The sequence below is a fragment of the Sminthopsis crassicaudata genome, chromosome 2 (genome assembly GCF_048593235.1).
Source record: "Sminthopsis crassicaudata isolate SCR6 chromosome 2, ASM4859323v1, whole genome shotgun sequence".
NCBI classification, from domain to species: Eukaryota; Metazoa; Chordata; class Mammalia; order Dasyuromorphia; family Dasyuridae; genus Sminthopsis; species Sminthopsis crassicaudata.
Window position 1 is genome coordinate 184,178,623 of NC_133618.1, and position 16,677 is coordinate 184,195,299.

General features: G+C 30.8%; 1 protein-coding gene across 1 annotated transcript in view; it reads left to right on the forward strand.

Annotated features, from left to right (window-relative positions):
- The window catches only part of CSMD1 (CUB and Sushi multiple domains 1), a 2,669,009-nt gene that overhangs the window by 2,281,253 nt on the left and 371,079 nt on the right, over positions 1-16,677 (forward strand). Inside the window, 3 exon segments of the mRNA XM_074287957.1 lie at positions 961-1,077; positions 7,812-7,925; positions 9,293-9,388. Coding sequence (XP_074144058.1) covers positions 961-1,077; positions 7,812-7,925; positions 9,293-9,388 — 327 coding nt within the window.

Genomic DNA, 16,677 nt, shown 5'->3' on the forward strand with positions numbered 1-16,677 from the left:
ATACTTGACCTTCTGCTCAAGGAAAAAAAAAAAAAAAATTGGGAGGCAAGGAGGATATCTGCACAGGAAGTTTATCTGAGGAACTTAACCTTTAGCTGATCCCTCTTTTTCCAGCTGCCATAAAGGGGAAGATAGCCTTTTAAAAAGAGTCTTTCAATCCTCAGCTTATGCTTATTCCTTCAATTTCTTTCTTGTTTTATTGCTGTATCTAGCATTTAATGGGCTATGTTAAATAATAGTTGTAATAATGGAATGTTTGCTTTATCTCTGATCATTTTAGAGAGAACTTTTAACTTTTCTCAGTTATATATAATATTCATTCTTGCTTTTAGATAAATGTTATTTATTCCTATATACCTTAGAATATTTTTTACAGAGTTTTAAAAAAAATGAACAAAAATACTTTTTTTCAAATATTTTTTAGTATTTAATGTTTTTAATGTGTTTTTCATCATTTGACTGACTGATGCTATTGATAGGCTTATATTATAGTTTTCCTTATTTTGAACCAATTTTTTTTATTCCTGATATAATCCCAACCATTTGGAAAATGTATACTACCTCTAATATCTTGTTGTAGCATATTGACAATATATTTTTTTTTTTCTTTCTCTTTTTTTCAGCTGAGGCAATGGGTATTAAGTGACTTGCCCAGGGTCACACAGATAGGAAGTGTTAAGTGTCTGAGGCCAGATTTGAAATCATGTCCTCCTAACTTCAGGGCTGGTGCTCTATCACTGCACCACCTAGCTGTCCCAGGCATTATTCTATTTACATTTTAAAAATAATTGTTGATTCTCATATCTTGATAAGTACGAAAAATTGACAGTAGATACTCTTTTTCTAGAGATTGTACTCTTGCTTATTATTTGTTTAGGCATTCAAGGAGAAACAGGTGCTAAAATTTAGAATTATAGAAATATGAAAGGAATATGATATTTTGATTAATTCTACTTTCAGCTCCTTGTGGAGGACAGTACACTGGATCAGAAGGGGTTGTTTTGTCGCCAAATTATCCACACAATTACACAGCTGGTCAGATGTGCCATTATTCAATAACTGTACCAAAGGAATTTGGTAAGAATTTCCTTTTGTATGCTTTTTAAATTTATAGTTATCTCTTTTTGTGTTAACTTGCCCGACTTTTTAACAAATATTTCTCCCAGAGGAACTTGGATTGTATCTGCTACAGTATATAGATGACAAATATGAAAATAAAAATGAAGTCACCTCTATATTTCTGAGACATTCTATTTATTTCCCTCTAACTTTCCCCAGAGGATACTCTCTTTGTATACTGGTTTAGAAGAGATAGCAAGGATATGTCAGGGTGTGGATTATATTATGGTTCAGACAATTTTCAGTTAATTTATTTCCCCTTTTAGATGTAGAAAAATTAATTCTTGTTAGTTTTTTTTTCCTTGATTGTCCTCATGGATTACTCTTTCTCTTCTTTAAATTCAGGTATTTATTTAGGAATGGAGACTTGGGAGAAAGCTAGAAAATAACATTATTGTTAACAATAATAGCTACAAAGAAAGGACAACGCTAGCATTTTTATATCACTTTAAATTTTGTAAAGCACTTTCCATACATTATTTCATATGATAGATAACAAGTGTTTATTTAATGTTTACTGTATACAAGTAACTATGCTAAGTGCTTTATAAATATTATCTTATTTTATCCTCACAGCAATCCTAGAAGGTAGATTCTATTATCATTTCAACTTTATAGATAAAGAAATTGAGACAATTAGAGCACAGGGTCATATATATATTTATTTATTTTTCTTTTCTTCTTTTTTTTTTTTTTTTTTTTTTTACTGAGGCAATTGGAGTTAGGTGACTTGCCCAGGGTCATATAACCAGGAAATGTTAAGTGTCTAAGGTGATATTTGAACTCAGGTCCTCCTGCCTTCAGGGCTGGTGCTCTATCCACTACTCCAACTAGCTGCCTCATATATATATATATATATATATATATTTGGTAAGTACCTGAGAACACATTTTAACTCAGATTTTTCTGACTTAGTCCAAGGGTCTAATCCACTGAAATAGCTAGCTTAGTCTATGAAACATTCAGACATTATCTGCTTTGATCTCTAAGCTTATGAGCATAGTTTTGTTTTGTTTTGTTTTGATTTTTGTCATACACACTTTCACAGACCCATAAACAAAGCTGATAGTAATATTTTTAGTATTTTCAAAGGCCATCTGTGTCTAAGAGTTGATTAGACAAAAACAAATAAGAAAGCAAGAACAAAAATTACATGGCAAAATTCTTCAGTTAGAATATACTGTAGAGAATTATGCTGCAAGAGAGAGCTTGAAAGTTTAAAAGATCTGGGTTCAATTTCTGCCTTTGATGATGATGATAATGCCTGTGTACCTGGGTGCATGTCACTTAACTTCTCAATGATAAAATAGAATTTGAGATGAAAAACTATTGCGTCTCTGCACTGATGGAATGAAGTTTCTTGTGGAGAGTCCTTTAGTTTTACACCAATTGAAATCTCAGTCTTGGAGCCTCCCCTCTCAATTCTACCTGTCATTCCCACTGAACCTTCCAAAAAAAAAATAAATAATAATGCTGCTTTATGTTGGTATTTTAGATAATATGATAGAGATTATCCAGTGGCATTTATTAACCATTTAAAATACAGAGAAATCAAGAGAGAGAGAAATAGAGGCAGAAACAAATAAATGGAGAGGCAGACAGGCAGAGAATATATTGACAGACTGTCAGAGTTAGATCTCCAGTGTTTAGAGAAATACAGTTAGGCAAAAACAAATTATATCTTTTTTTAGGTCCATAGTGCTCTGTCCCTCTTTTATACAATGCAAATGTTGCATCTTCTGAAAGGATAAGATTATTCTAAAGTGGTAATCATAAATACCCAATTCTCAAGGACTTTTAAAATTTTATTTGAACAGGCAGGAAATGCATAAAAATATCAATAATAATACAATATGATACTCAAAATACCAGATTCATGCTATGATTAATGCTATAAGAATTCAGAGAAGGAAGAGATCACAGTGGGCAATGCTTCTTAATATATTTTAATAATTTATATAGATATGTATTTTTCCCCTTGTAGTCTAATTTTTTTTTTCCTTTGCTACAAATAGTATTTTATTTCATGAATTCATTTCTTAGGAAAACCAATTATATAACTATATTGGACTTTTTAAATAGTTGCTTTTAGATATGTTAACATAGATTATAAAATATCACTAAAACATTTTATTTTATTTGCTTTTAATAACTAGATTTTTCCAATACACTATTAAATTCTGGCTGTATTAAAACATTGTGATCTCTTGTGCAACTTATGCTATTTATGTTAAAAAGCAAACCTATGTTGCAGATTATCCTCAGCAGGGTTTTCTACTTTAGTTTGCTTTGGTTACTTTACCTAATCAAAAACAGGTCTTGTAAGGCCATTTTTTTCTTTGGTCTATGCAGAGACGTATGTTACTTTCTCATGTGAGCTCTATTATACTTATCAAATACCTGCTTAAAGGGAACCACTCTGTATTATCTACATAGACTGTTTCTGTTCCTAATGGCCTGAATTTAAAAAAAAAAAAAAAAAAAATCCCTTCAACCTGCTTTTCTTTTTTTTTTTTCTTTTTTTTTTTAATGATATTCCTTTGTTGAAAAATAAAGTGAAAACTCCACTAAGTTCTTAAATTCCTGAATCACTACCTTTCTCTAGATCTCATGACCTTTACCTGTGCATCAGGATCAATGACTGAAAGAAAGTAAGTTTTTGGCAGGAGACTGTGCTCAGTTCTGTGCTTAATTACTCTGCTGGGCTCTCCCTGCCTTCCTAATGAATGGGAAATTTTAACATGGAATGAAACCCTTTGCTGAACTCATTATACCCACAGCCTTTTAGCACTTCTCAAGCTATTTTTTTCCTGAACATTTTAGATACAATTAATAATGACTCATTTTTGAACATTCCAAGCATTATGGCTATCCTACATATGGAAATAAAATCAATAAAAATGAGAACATAAGCATTTCCATAAAGCTAATGCATTAAAATATTCTAATGTTTATACCAAATAAATTACTTTCTGAAAATAAATAGCTTACCCCTGTAAGATAAATAGTCTCATTGGGAATATTTATTACTTTACTATTTTCAGTGCTTTTAAAATTTTAATGATACCTAAAAACATTATTCACTTAAAGTTGCACAACTTAAATCAGAACTCTCATAGATTTAGCTTTTTATATATGATGTAGATATAGAAATCTGCTCACAGTTGCCTTTATTTCTCAAATATTTCTATCAGTTATAAATCACTCATATGTTTACATACTTTACCTTTAGAGGAAAATTCATGAAAAGGGAATTAGAAATTATGTCCTCCACCTTAACCTAAGGAGAAGGATCAGATACATTTATTCCATTTATTTTGATCATTAAATCCTTAGATATTACTCCATTTTTTTTTTCCCTCCAAATTTTGAGAATAGGTAGGATATCACAGGGCATCTAGATAGTACACTTTATAGAATGGTAAACTTGGAGTAAATAAGACCTGTGTTCAAATGTGCCCTAAGACACTTAATACCTCTGTTACCTAGGGGAAGTCAAATAACCTCTAGGTACCTTGGTTTTCTAATCTGTAAAATAGTATCTACCTTAAAGGGTTATTATGAGGATAAAATGAGAAAATTTTATAATTGCTTTCAAACTTTAATATACCATATAAATGTAAACAATGGTAATTATAATATGTGTCAAAAGAACTTAATTAGGTGACATTTCTGTTGTTGGTTTGAAGAGTAAGTTTTAAAAATGCTCTTATAATTCTAAAAATGAGAAAGGTAGGCATTAATCATTGAGACAATTGTTCAAGCCTTAATTTTTAAGTCAATTTAAGAGACATTTATTGAAAGTCTATCATACATTCCACAAGAATCATAGTTTGAGCAAAACTTTTGTAAATTGTTTTCTGTTCAAATAAACATATTGCACAATGGGTTTTATTATTTTATTATTTTCATGATTTTTATTTTTATTTTTTTTATTTTTTATTTTTAAAGACTATTCAACTTAAACTTCCAAGTTAGGTTATAGAAAGTACCCTTGTTTGTTTGTAAACAAAGGACATTATGGACTACAAAAATTATTGATATCTCATAGAATTATAATAAAGGAACTAAAAACAAAACCTAGATTTATTTTGTTGAGGTTTTGCTAAATGTTCTGTATTAGGTATCCTGTGAAGCTTGAACTCCTTCCATGGATGAGATGACCCTTATTTCTTTTCTTCATGCTTCTATTCAGTGTTCTACTGAAGACAAATCTATTACTGGCTCTCCCATGATTTCATATTCATTTTTGCAATAAGATATAATCTTCAAAAGGTTTCCTTATTAGAACGCATAATTATATTCTTTGCCAGAGAAAAGCATTTTTTTTCCTAGTATAAATATTAATTGCAGTTAACTAAGCTACAAGTCTTTTGGCACACCAAAAAAAAAAAATCACATATATTAGCTTGAAGGAAACAAATATGTTAAGTAGAGATGCATAATATTTAATTGTAATGCTTGTCTTTCAGTCTTAGAAATATATTTAATCAATCCTTCCCTTTTGTTCAGGAAATCTAGTTTCAGAAATATAACTAAGGTATGGCGTATGAGACTTTGTTCCAAGGTGTAAATTATTGAGGGTACTACACAGTGCCTAAAACTTAGCATGTAATAGATATTTAATAAATGTTTATTGGCTGACTAAAACATTTGTGATCCTTTATATGATACAAACAATAAAGCTAATTAACCTGTTAACAAAAATTATTAAAAATATAAAACTAATGACTTACCTTTTTCATACCATACCAAAGATTAATAGTAGCTCCAGTAATTCTCATCTGTGGTGGCAATTTGGTATGCATGATCCTCTTGCTCATAGAGTCTGCAACTCCATTAAACTAATTTGAAAGATTTTTTTTTTTTTCCCCCCTGCAATTTCATTGTTGGTGTTGCCTCCAGTAAAATATTCTGGGTTGTGGACCTACCCAACTTGTTAAGTAGTTCTACCAATTCTTTACTATATTTCCATGATTTTATTCTGTTTTGTGCTTTATTTTGATATCCATTTTGCCTCTCCATTCCTGCATCCCAAATTCAGGTCTAGGAACAAATTTATTACTTACATCCCTCCATCTTCCTTTCAAATTGTCAGAAACAAGAAAATTTATTTTCTGTGGCTAGAAATTACACTGCTTCTTTGAATACACATACTTTAAAAGGATACTATTTCAGTAACTTTTTTTTTCCATTTTATTTGTTCTTAATTAAGCACACTATTCTTTCACATATATATTTTATATCTATTTATATCTATTATATCTAACATATTCTGTTTCAGGCATAAACAATTCATGCAAATATTTAGATTTTATTTTTCTTCAAAATTGAACTTTTACTTATTGATAAGAAGGGGAAAATAGATTATTAGACTGCTTTGAAATATCAATTGCTTTTCTTTAAAAAAGATAAAAAGTCATTGATTTTATTTTAAAAATAATTTTAAACATTACATATTATATTAGCTTGGTATATAATTTATGTGCTTCTATGATCAAGAACAATAATAGAATTAGCTTTTTCTGTAATTTGTATTTTAGGGCCTGGGTATATGACATAATATGTATATTTTTTATAAACATAAATTTATTACTGTGTTCAGAAATGAATTTTACTTCATTACTATATAATAGTAAAATGATTTTAAATATTGTTACATTTTCTTGTCAAATCTGTTAGTGCAATTCAAATGACTTAGGAAGACACTAATATTCAATGGAAAAATAACTACAATAAAAATAATTATAGCTTTAATATTGAGATAATTATTTTATAATAGTATATTATATAAAAGCCAAATGGATTTGAGTATGTTATAGTTAAATCTAACTTTGAATCTACAATCAGTTGACTTGAGTTTGAGTTGCAGCTATCTTATATTTACAGCCTAGGTGACCTTGAGGAACTCAGCTAGCAAAATATCATTAATATGATATTTTATTGGGTCTGCTTTTTCTCACTTTTTAAATCAGAAGCTCCCACGTCTCACTTATCTATGACCTATGCTATTTATCCCTATCCACACAATCTAAAGACTGAAAAACTCCTGGAATACTTCTAAAATTGGTAAAGTAACCACTGCAACTCTGAATCTTCTCTCTTGATCCAGTACAATTAAACTTTGGTACTTCAAGAATCTATAATTTGGTCAATGTGAGAGTTTTATGACTTCAAAGACAATCTTTAGTTCTTGTAGCTGAAATACTCATTATCCTAGAACCTCTCTAAACTTAGGCTGGCAATTAGTTAATAGACATAATGTTAATCAACATTTCCATGCTCAAATTCTTTCAGTTTGGTACAAGTGTGTGCTTTAGTTTCCAGAAAAAAATTACAGAGAATGATTTTGATGAAAATTAACTTCAAAGTTAACAAAATTAAAATAATTTATATTAACTTTATATTTATAAATAGATAGAAGTATCAGATATAGTAATGGAATGTGTACTTCTAGTAAATGTCAAATATGAAAAAAAATCAAATTGATTAATTTATAAACATCTAAGAAAACTTCTTTTATTTACTTTAAAATAATAAAACAATTTAAAACTCTTTTGTTTATATAAGATTTGTTAAACTGAGGATCCAAGAGGAAATCAATAATTTGCAGAAATTTAATTTTATGTTAACATGTTATTTATTGTTTATTTCTGAATGGAGGTTTTCTCATTTTTCTCATTATTTTGCAGTTGTGTTTGGGCAGTTTGCCTATTTTCAGACAGCCCTGAATGATTTGGCTGAATTATTTGATGGAGCACATCCTCAGGCCAGACTTCTAAGCTCACTTTCTGGTTTCCATTCAGGTAAAGAAGTCACAGACACTTTGGGGAACATAAGAGGAAATAGAAATTTCAAAATGTAGGGATGAGTTAATGGCTTTAAGGAAAGGGCAGAAGGAGATACAAAGTAATTGCTTGGTTTTAACTGCCAGTTTAACATTTTGGAGATTTTACTTCATTTTTTCTATTTTTCCCTCATATTATTTTTTCATTCAGACTGCATTTATTACACAGCTTCTATGTGCTAGTAACTGTGTTGGGCAGTAGGAACACAAAATCAAAAATGAAATCGTGTCTTCCTACAAAGGGAATATATTCTAATGAAGCAGGAGTGTACACATATATTAGTATGTACAAAATATAGTGTATATCAAATAAAAATAAGGTAATGTTTTTAAAAGGAAAAGGAGGGCACTAGTATCTGGAGAGTCTAGAATGGTTTCATGAAAAATGTGGTATTTGAGTTGAAACTTGAAAGAAATGAAGAAATACATATATTTACTATATGTAAGGGATTGTATGAGGTACTGATAAAATGTGTATGTGTTTCTTCAAAAATAGGATTTCACATTACCTAATTATAGAAATTTACATTCCCTTGGGATGAGTATATTTAATTGATGTGTTTGCAAAGCTGATAAAAAAGGGTAGGTAGGTACTCAGGATCCTATTAGCGACAAAACTAAATTGTGTAACAAAGAACAAAAGTGATAATTTACTCTTACTTTCAAATCATGGACTCTCTTTTTCTTCCTCTTTCCAGTCATCAACCCAATTGTGTGTTCAAATAAAATCTAGATAGCTATTTGTTTGGACAACTTTAAAGACTGGGAGTGGGGTAAGGGAATTATAAAAGACTTTTTGTAATGTCTTTAAATCTCTTGGAGTATTGTGGATTCTAAGAAAGGTTGTGGATAGCATAAAAAATGCTCCCAACAAAAGTTTTAAATTGATTCTTTCTAGATGAAATAAATTCTTCATGATTCTTCAAAAATACAATTTGTAGATTATTCTCAACTATTTGGGAAAAAAACCCACTACAAATGCTTATGTTTCATAAGAAGTCATCATTTCATAAAGAGTAAAATGTTTTATTTCCAAAGTGTATAAAATGTTTTAAACCTGGGTTACCCCCCCAAAAAATGTATTTTAGTGGTAAAACCTGTGGGGAAATTATTAAAAAGCTAGTAATATAATAGTGAGATTGCAAACATAGCCAATTATTTTCTTAGGAATCATCTCAGAAATTTTATTATACACCAGAGATTGGCATGTTTTTTGGATTCTCTGATATAGATATAATATATATATATATATATATATATATATATATATACACACACATACATATACAGATTAAAAAAAATTTTTTCCCCTCTATTTATTTGCAGGAGAAACACTGCCTTTAGCCACATCCAATCAAATTCTATTGCGGTTCAGTGCAAAAAGTGGTGCATCTGCCAGGGGATTCCATTTTGTTTACCAAGGTAAATTTAGCATAAAATTTAACTTTAGTCTGTTGCTTGTATACTGAGAAGTACAGTCTACTAGAGAGTGCCCTGGACTGGAATTTGGCAACTTCTCAATTCTGGCATTGGTAAGCTAATTGTATATATTCAGGAAATTATTTTTCCTATCTAGTAATTGTTAGAAATTCTTCTATCTTAATTTAGTCATTATAAAATTAGAACATTGGACTAATGATCTCTCAGGTCCCTTCCAGCTCTAAATGTTATGATTCTGTGAATATTATGTTATCACTTTTTATTGGTAGTATCTGTATGAAATGTAGTAGGGAAAGTTTTTGTTAAATATCTATGGAATTCAGAACACCAACAAAAATTTCAGTTGTAAAATTAGCAATTAATATACATATACATAGTCATACTTTCATTCACATAAGTAAAATATGCTTAGGGAAATCAGAGTGTTGATTTTGAATCAATTGTTTGAAAACAATTTTAAAACAAATATTAATATTGATCTCAATTTTAGTAACATAGCTAAAGTTTCATTTATCTAGCATCACTAGAGATAGGATAAGTTTTCCAGGTAAATGAAGCTTACTTCTTCGATCATTATTTTTCCCCCTAGTTAATTTTTATGTAACTCATTCTAAAATGTCTCTGGATTTTACTTTTCTGTTAAACTCAAGATCATTATTATGAACATAACCATTATTTTATGGGAGAATTTATTTTTTATTTATTATTTTGTTTCATTTATGTTATTTTCCTATATTATCAACAGTCAAAATTTCTTCTGCCAATGTGCCTATCACAAACAGCCTCCCCCACTTTCTTCTGCTTTGCTGCTTCTATTCTCTTGTGGTTTGAGAAACCAGATGAATAGAAAAATTTTATATTATGTTCAAGCCAGTGAATCCTTGAGTTAGAGGATAAGAAATAATGTATTTCTTTCACATTTTCCTTCTCCTGTCCCTGCTACTTTGTTTTGGGCCTTGTGACAGCTATTTTGGACACTTAGACTCATTTTTCATATTCTTCCAAGCTTAAGGCTATTACAAGAAGAGTTCATCCTTTCTGCAAACATTTTATTAATCACCTGCTATGTGAGAAATATTTAAATAAGTTCTAAAGGAATATAAAGTTTAATTAATCAAAAAACAAACATTTGTTAAGCATTTACTCTATACTAAAAGACAAAAGGAAGGAAAAGAAAAACAAAAGGAAAAAGTACAAACAATCCTTGTCCTTAAAGAATTCATAAGAATGGAGAAGCTATCATTAAATCAAAATAGAGTCATACATGATAAATAGTAAATAGAAAGACAATCACCATTGGCAAGAAAACTCAAATCACTGGGGATACTGAAAAGTCTTCCAAAGAAGGTGACTGATTTTTAAATGAAGTAAAAAATGTCAAGAGGCAGAGGTAAGGAAGAACATTCAGACCATGGGGATGAAATGACAGCCAGTATAAAAGTTCTGATACAGGAGATAGAAAGTTCCATGTGAGGACCAGTATTAATCTGGCTAATATCTCTGGATAGTAGAGGAGATATGATAATGTAAATAAGCCCAGAGAAGTAGGAAGAGGCTAAATTGTGATAGGCCTTAAATATCAAGTCAATGTCTTAATATTTAATCATATTGGTAATAAGAAGTCACTGGAATTTATTACCTAGCAGAGATGGCATAGTTAAAATTATACTTTAGGAAAATCACTTTGATAGCAGTGTAGAGGATGAAATGGAATTGGGAGACCTTTCAGGTAGGAAGACTACTTTGAATACTTTTAAAATAATCCAGCAGAGTGATGATGATGTAATGTTGGAGAAACTGAGGCAAGATAGAAATTAGAGTTTTTAATATTTTATTTGAAAGGGAGAGATTGTCTGGGGCCAAAACAGGATCCATGTTGACCCCAGCAGACTGAATAGGACTCAAGTCTCAAAGCATTCAGTAACAAGTGAAGAATTCCAGAGATTCTTTAGGCTCTAGTGACAAAGGCAGGGAGGAAAGGGGTAGAGCACTGGTGAGTGGACCATAAATTCGGTTCTGACATTCTTGATAATTTAGAAGGACCTAGGAGACAGGATGTCTGAAATAGAAGATCTCCCTTATCTGAGATTAAACATTTACAGTTTATGACCTTAGAGTAGCCAGCCCTAAATCAATCCTAATGGTCAAGAAGGGTAGTTACAACCAAGGGGATTGAGGCAGAACAATTTAGGGAAACTGAGGTAGAACAATTCAGGGAAACTGAGGCAGAACAATTAAAGGAAACTGTGGCATAACAGTGAGAGTCTGAATTAGGATGGGTCTATTAATAGAGAGGAGAGAAATTACATGTTCTAAAAGGAAGACACATTGTATTTAGCAGTTACAAAGTGGCTATGATGATGAGTCAAGTAAGTGTTGGAATTCAATCAGTCATTCAAAAGACATTTGTTAAATGCCTACTATGTGCTAGATACTGCTCTAAATGCTAGATACAAAAAGAAAAACATTTTTTAAAAGTTTTTACCTTCAAGTAGTCTGCATTCTAATGTGACAAAAGTCATGGGGCAGAAGGCCAAGGAGGGAAATGATGGTAAAGAAGTTAAGGAAACAAATTTAGATTACATTCTAGAACATGTTACGAACAAAAGAAGTTAGAACAATAATTTTTAGGAGAAAAAAGGCTTAAGGGAATTTACATTGATTTGTTTTAAAATAAGAAAAGTTATTAATATGTTTGTAATGTGGCCTGTATAAATGCTGAGAATCCTCATCCTTGGCTTCTCTCATAGTTGAACTCTTTAGAGCTATTTTGTTCTCATTTATGGGGTATGTAAAAAGTTATCCTTTAGCATAGTTGACTTTCTGTTTGACATTTTGTAGAGCTGTGTGTAGTCTCTTTGGCAAATGGTGCACACACTCTGCCATTAACTAATTCAGACATTGATGAAAATAAGAAAAGTTCAACATTTTCCAAATCTTTAGAAGCTGACAGGTCCTCCACCAGTTAAAGGAGGGAGAGACAAGGAGATCTGGCCAAGGCAAAAAAACTAAGGCTTTTCCTTTCCCCTCTAGGTTGTACTTTCTTAGGAGATTCAGCTAGAACTCCATACTCACTCCAGTTTCTCAAATGAATATTTTCATAATTTCTTAATAATTTATAGGTGACCACTCTATCCCCACGTCTATTGGGACATGACCAACTTTCCCAGTCTATTAAAACAGTTTCTGCCTTGTATCATTTAACTATATCCAAAGGAGTTATATCACACTTAATAAAGTCTTTTGATTGATAATTAATAGATTTTCTCACCTTGTTAGGGTACCATGGTTAAAATGGGGTCAGATGCCTTTCACATTATTCTTGCAAAGTCCAAGGAAATGGAGTCTGTAGAAAAGACATTTGTTTTGAATACCTTCTCCTGGTCTTCAAGAAGTTTATAGCTTAAGAGGATAAGCTTGTTTGTTTGTTTGTTTTGTTGAGGCAATTGAGGTTAAGTGACTTGCCTTGGGTCATGCAGTTTAAGTATTAAGTGCCCCAGGTTGGGTTTGAACTCAGGTGCTCCTGACTTTAGGGCTGGCACTCTATCCACTGTGCGATCTAGCTGCCCTGAAATTTTTTTTTAATAACTATTTTTCATAATTTCCGCCCCCCTTCCTATGGCAGGGAGGGAAATAGATTGCTGACTACATTTTTTTTTCCTTTGATCAAGGTTCTTCCTAGAAGCTAAACTTAGTGACATTAAAAAAAAAAAAAAAAAAAAAAAAAAAAAGTTAGGATTAAAGTCTGTCACATTGTTTATAGATCAAGTCTATTCTAATGCCTTTAGCTTGGTTGGAGTCAATGCAAAATGCATGCCAAGAAAAGATTTCCTTATCAAAATGCCTCACTGTGCAGTCATGAGGTATTTTAGACTATAATAAAGAAACAGACAGTGAATGATTGATTGATTTGAGAAAAAGTTAAGGAGTCTTTTTAGTGGGTTAAATAAAGTAGCAATTGTCTGAGGCATGGTAATATTTCACTGAGCTAAAATTAGTTATATAATTGGTCTAGGCTATTTCATTGTGGCAAAGCAAAGAATTATGTAAAAAAGTAGAAGAGTAGCAGGAGAGGCAGATGCCACTTCCCCATCCCATAAGTCAAAGTATAGAGTGACAAATTAGACACTCTATCTATCTATCTGAAATTTCCTTAAGCAAGGTAGGTATCTACGTTTTATACCTACATCTCTCGAATATTTGAAGTTAATAGGAAAGATTAGGAAGTAGTGAGCCAAATGGCTAGTGCAGAGAGAAGAATAGAAGGCTGAGTATCTGGCTTAAGGTCAGGTACTGTACCAGAAATTTAAATAAATATTGATCTCTATGTATGTGTGTATGTACATATGTATATGTAATAAACACAGTTGTATATTACAAATCTTTGGGTATATGCATGTGCATATATGTGTAGATACACACATATCATGCTTTTATAAAGCTGTGTGTTTCATTTTATCTGATTAGTTGCCCCTGGGGCTATATTAAAATGGATGTCTTTTCATCAAAATCATATTCTTTGGAGGAAAAGGTCCCCATCACCAATGCAATTTAAGAAATCACTCAAGAGCAACTGGAAAAAGTTTTCAATATATATGAAAAGTCAAATTAAACATTTTTTCCCATAAAAGATAGCAGTTACATTGAAGCTTAGAAACTGTTTGAACTGTATTGCATAAAATTCTTATGAATAGTGCTTTCATATACCACTTAGAGTATGTTCCTTTCATCAAATATTAAAGCTTGAAATTGCACAAGGACTTTTTAAATAGCCCACTTATAGGATGACTAACCTTGTTAATAGGCTGATAGTTCAGTTTGTGTGTATGTGTGTGTGTGTGTGTGTGTATGTGCGAGTGTATCATATCCACTTATTTCAGGGGAAAATAGGTATAGTAACCTTCCCCTCAAAAAAAATGCAAGTGACTTTAACTCTGTAACATTTTAATTTTTTATGAATATTGCATAGAAATATTTCATTACCAGGCACAGTCTTTTAATTAAATTAATTAAAGATTTTTAATTAAAAGTCATTTAATAATGATTTTAATAATTATGCTAATATATCTACCAAGAATTTTGTCAATACATGGTTTGTCAATAAATATTATGTTCCACAGTATGCATCTGTCTTTATGTACTTTTTAAAAAACTGATGACTTCTTTTTTTTTTTTTTAAGATAATATACTACTGAGTTGTGCCATACCATTCATTTGCATCTATTGTCAATTTAAAATACTACACAATAAGTGGTTGCTATATTTACTGAGCATACACCATAGTTACTAATGACTGTAAGTTCTCTTTCATGGAGCTTCAAAGTTCAGGAGGGGATATAACACTTTTGGAATTAGAAAAGTCTTAATTCTTCTTTTATCCTTCATTAGATTATAAATTCCTTGGAAGCAGAGTCTGTGCCATATTTCAATGAATACAGTGGGCACTAAAAATATTTAATGCATTTTGAGACCACTTCTAATCATATGACTTACAAATAATATGGATTTTTACTATTTTATTTTCCCATTCCCAGTTCCCCAAATGAAAGATCTGAATTTCAAAACCATGTAGAGAAGAAATAGTCCTGGAATGATAAAAAACTGAGCTCTAATTACAGTTCTAACATCAATTAAATCTTAATCTTTTATAAATTATTTGATGTATATATATATATATATGTATGTGCAGACAAGTCTTATCCTTTAATTTTAATTTTTTTCTTTTCTTGTTGCAGTTTATCAACATGCAAATACATGTTGTTATTGATTTTTCTCAGTATTCATTTCTTTTTTGATATTAGAAAAACACATGAAAGCTTAGTGGTTTATTTTCTTCTTGTGCAGAACTTAAACTTAAATCAAGAAAGTGTGAAATCTGTATTTGTTTTTTCCTAGTGAAGAGGGGATAAAAAGTTTAGTTTGTATCCCTGTGAGTTTTATTTGAATTTAGTTGCTCCTAGTTGTAGACAGAAGAATTATTTTTTTTAATAAGTGAAAAAGATTGATTTTGAAAAATAGGAAATGCTACCCTTGGAACATAAAATAAGCCAACTCAGCTTACTTCACTCTTATGCTGATGCTTAGATTTATATATTTTTAAAAGTATATTTAGTTTCTAGAAGGATAAAAGGTACAAGCCACTGTGTATTCATTTCTACTCTTTAATCTGCTTTTGGTGTTTGGTGACTATTAAGAAGCCTACTATATTTTCCTCCCTCTTACTATATATATATATATATATATATATATAATAAATGTATATACACACACATATATATTTAAATACATACAGTTGCAGGATTGGATGTTTCCTAGCATTGCAAACTTCTCAGAGATAAGCATCCAGTCTCTGTCTGATCACACTAATCTGGCCTGCAATGTCAACCATTTTATTTATTACCCTCTAATTCCAGATTGACCTTATTCCTTTTCACTTTTCCACTGGGTTGATTTCAATTTTGTTTCACAGCAGTGTGAAACATTTGCTAAAAGATGGAAAGTAATTATTATAGTAAATAGAATTTCTCTTATGCTGGAAATATCTAGCCTAACATTGAAAAGTATGGGGAATGGCTGATGGGGGAAAAAAAAAGAACATTGCTCTGTCTCTTCTCTTCCAAAGACATTGTAGAGATCATAATTCTTGGCTTGCTCTTATCTCATTTTTATTTTATTTTATATTTTAATTTAATTTTATACCAGCCTTTCTCACACAGCCTGGAAATGAATCATCTATACATGGTCCAATTACACTGCTGGCCAGCTTGCGGGCTTTGAATTGCTTTATTTCTCACCAGGGCTGTTTCAACCTTTTTGATAGTCTAGAAAGTATCAGTAGTGCTGAACTTAACGTGGATAGATACTCAAAGGAGTTAGTTTATTGGCATTCAAAACTCCCAGCTCAAATGGCAAATCAACCTTAGCATCCATAGTAGTTGAGATTATAGGTATATACAATCATGCCCAATTCCTACTGGACTTTATAAGAAATGTTAAATTAATTTCTTATCTTTGTTTTCTAATCTTCCCTCTTGAATGGCCAAATCTCTTCAATTTTATTCAGGCATGAGTTCTATTGAATTGACTTCAATATAACAGTTAGTACCATAAAAACAAAAACAACAATGATCAAAACTTTCCTGTCTTATGTAGTTGTCTTTTTTTTCCCCTACCACTTCAACCTTATGCAATATTCATATACCAAAGCATTTAGTGAAGATTTTACTGCATCTTACACAAACAGAAATACTTTCAAAAACTTCCCTCTTTTT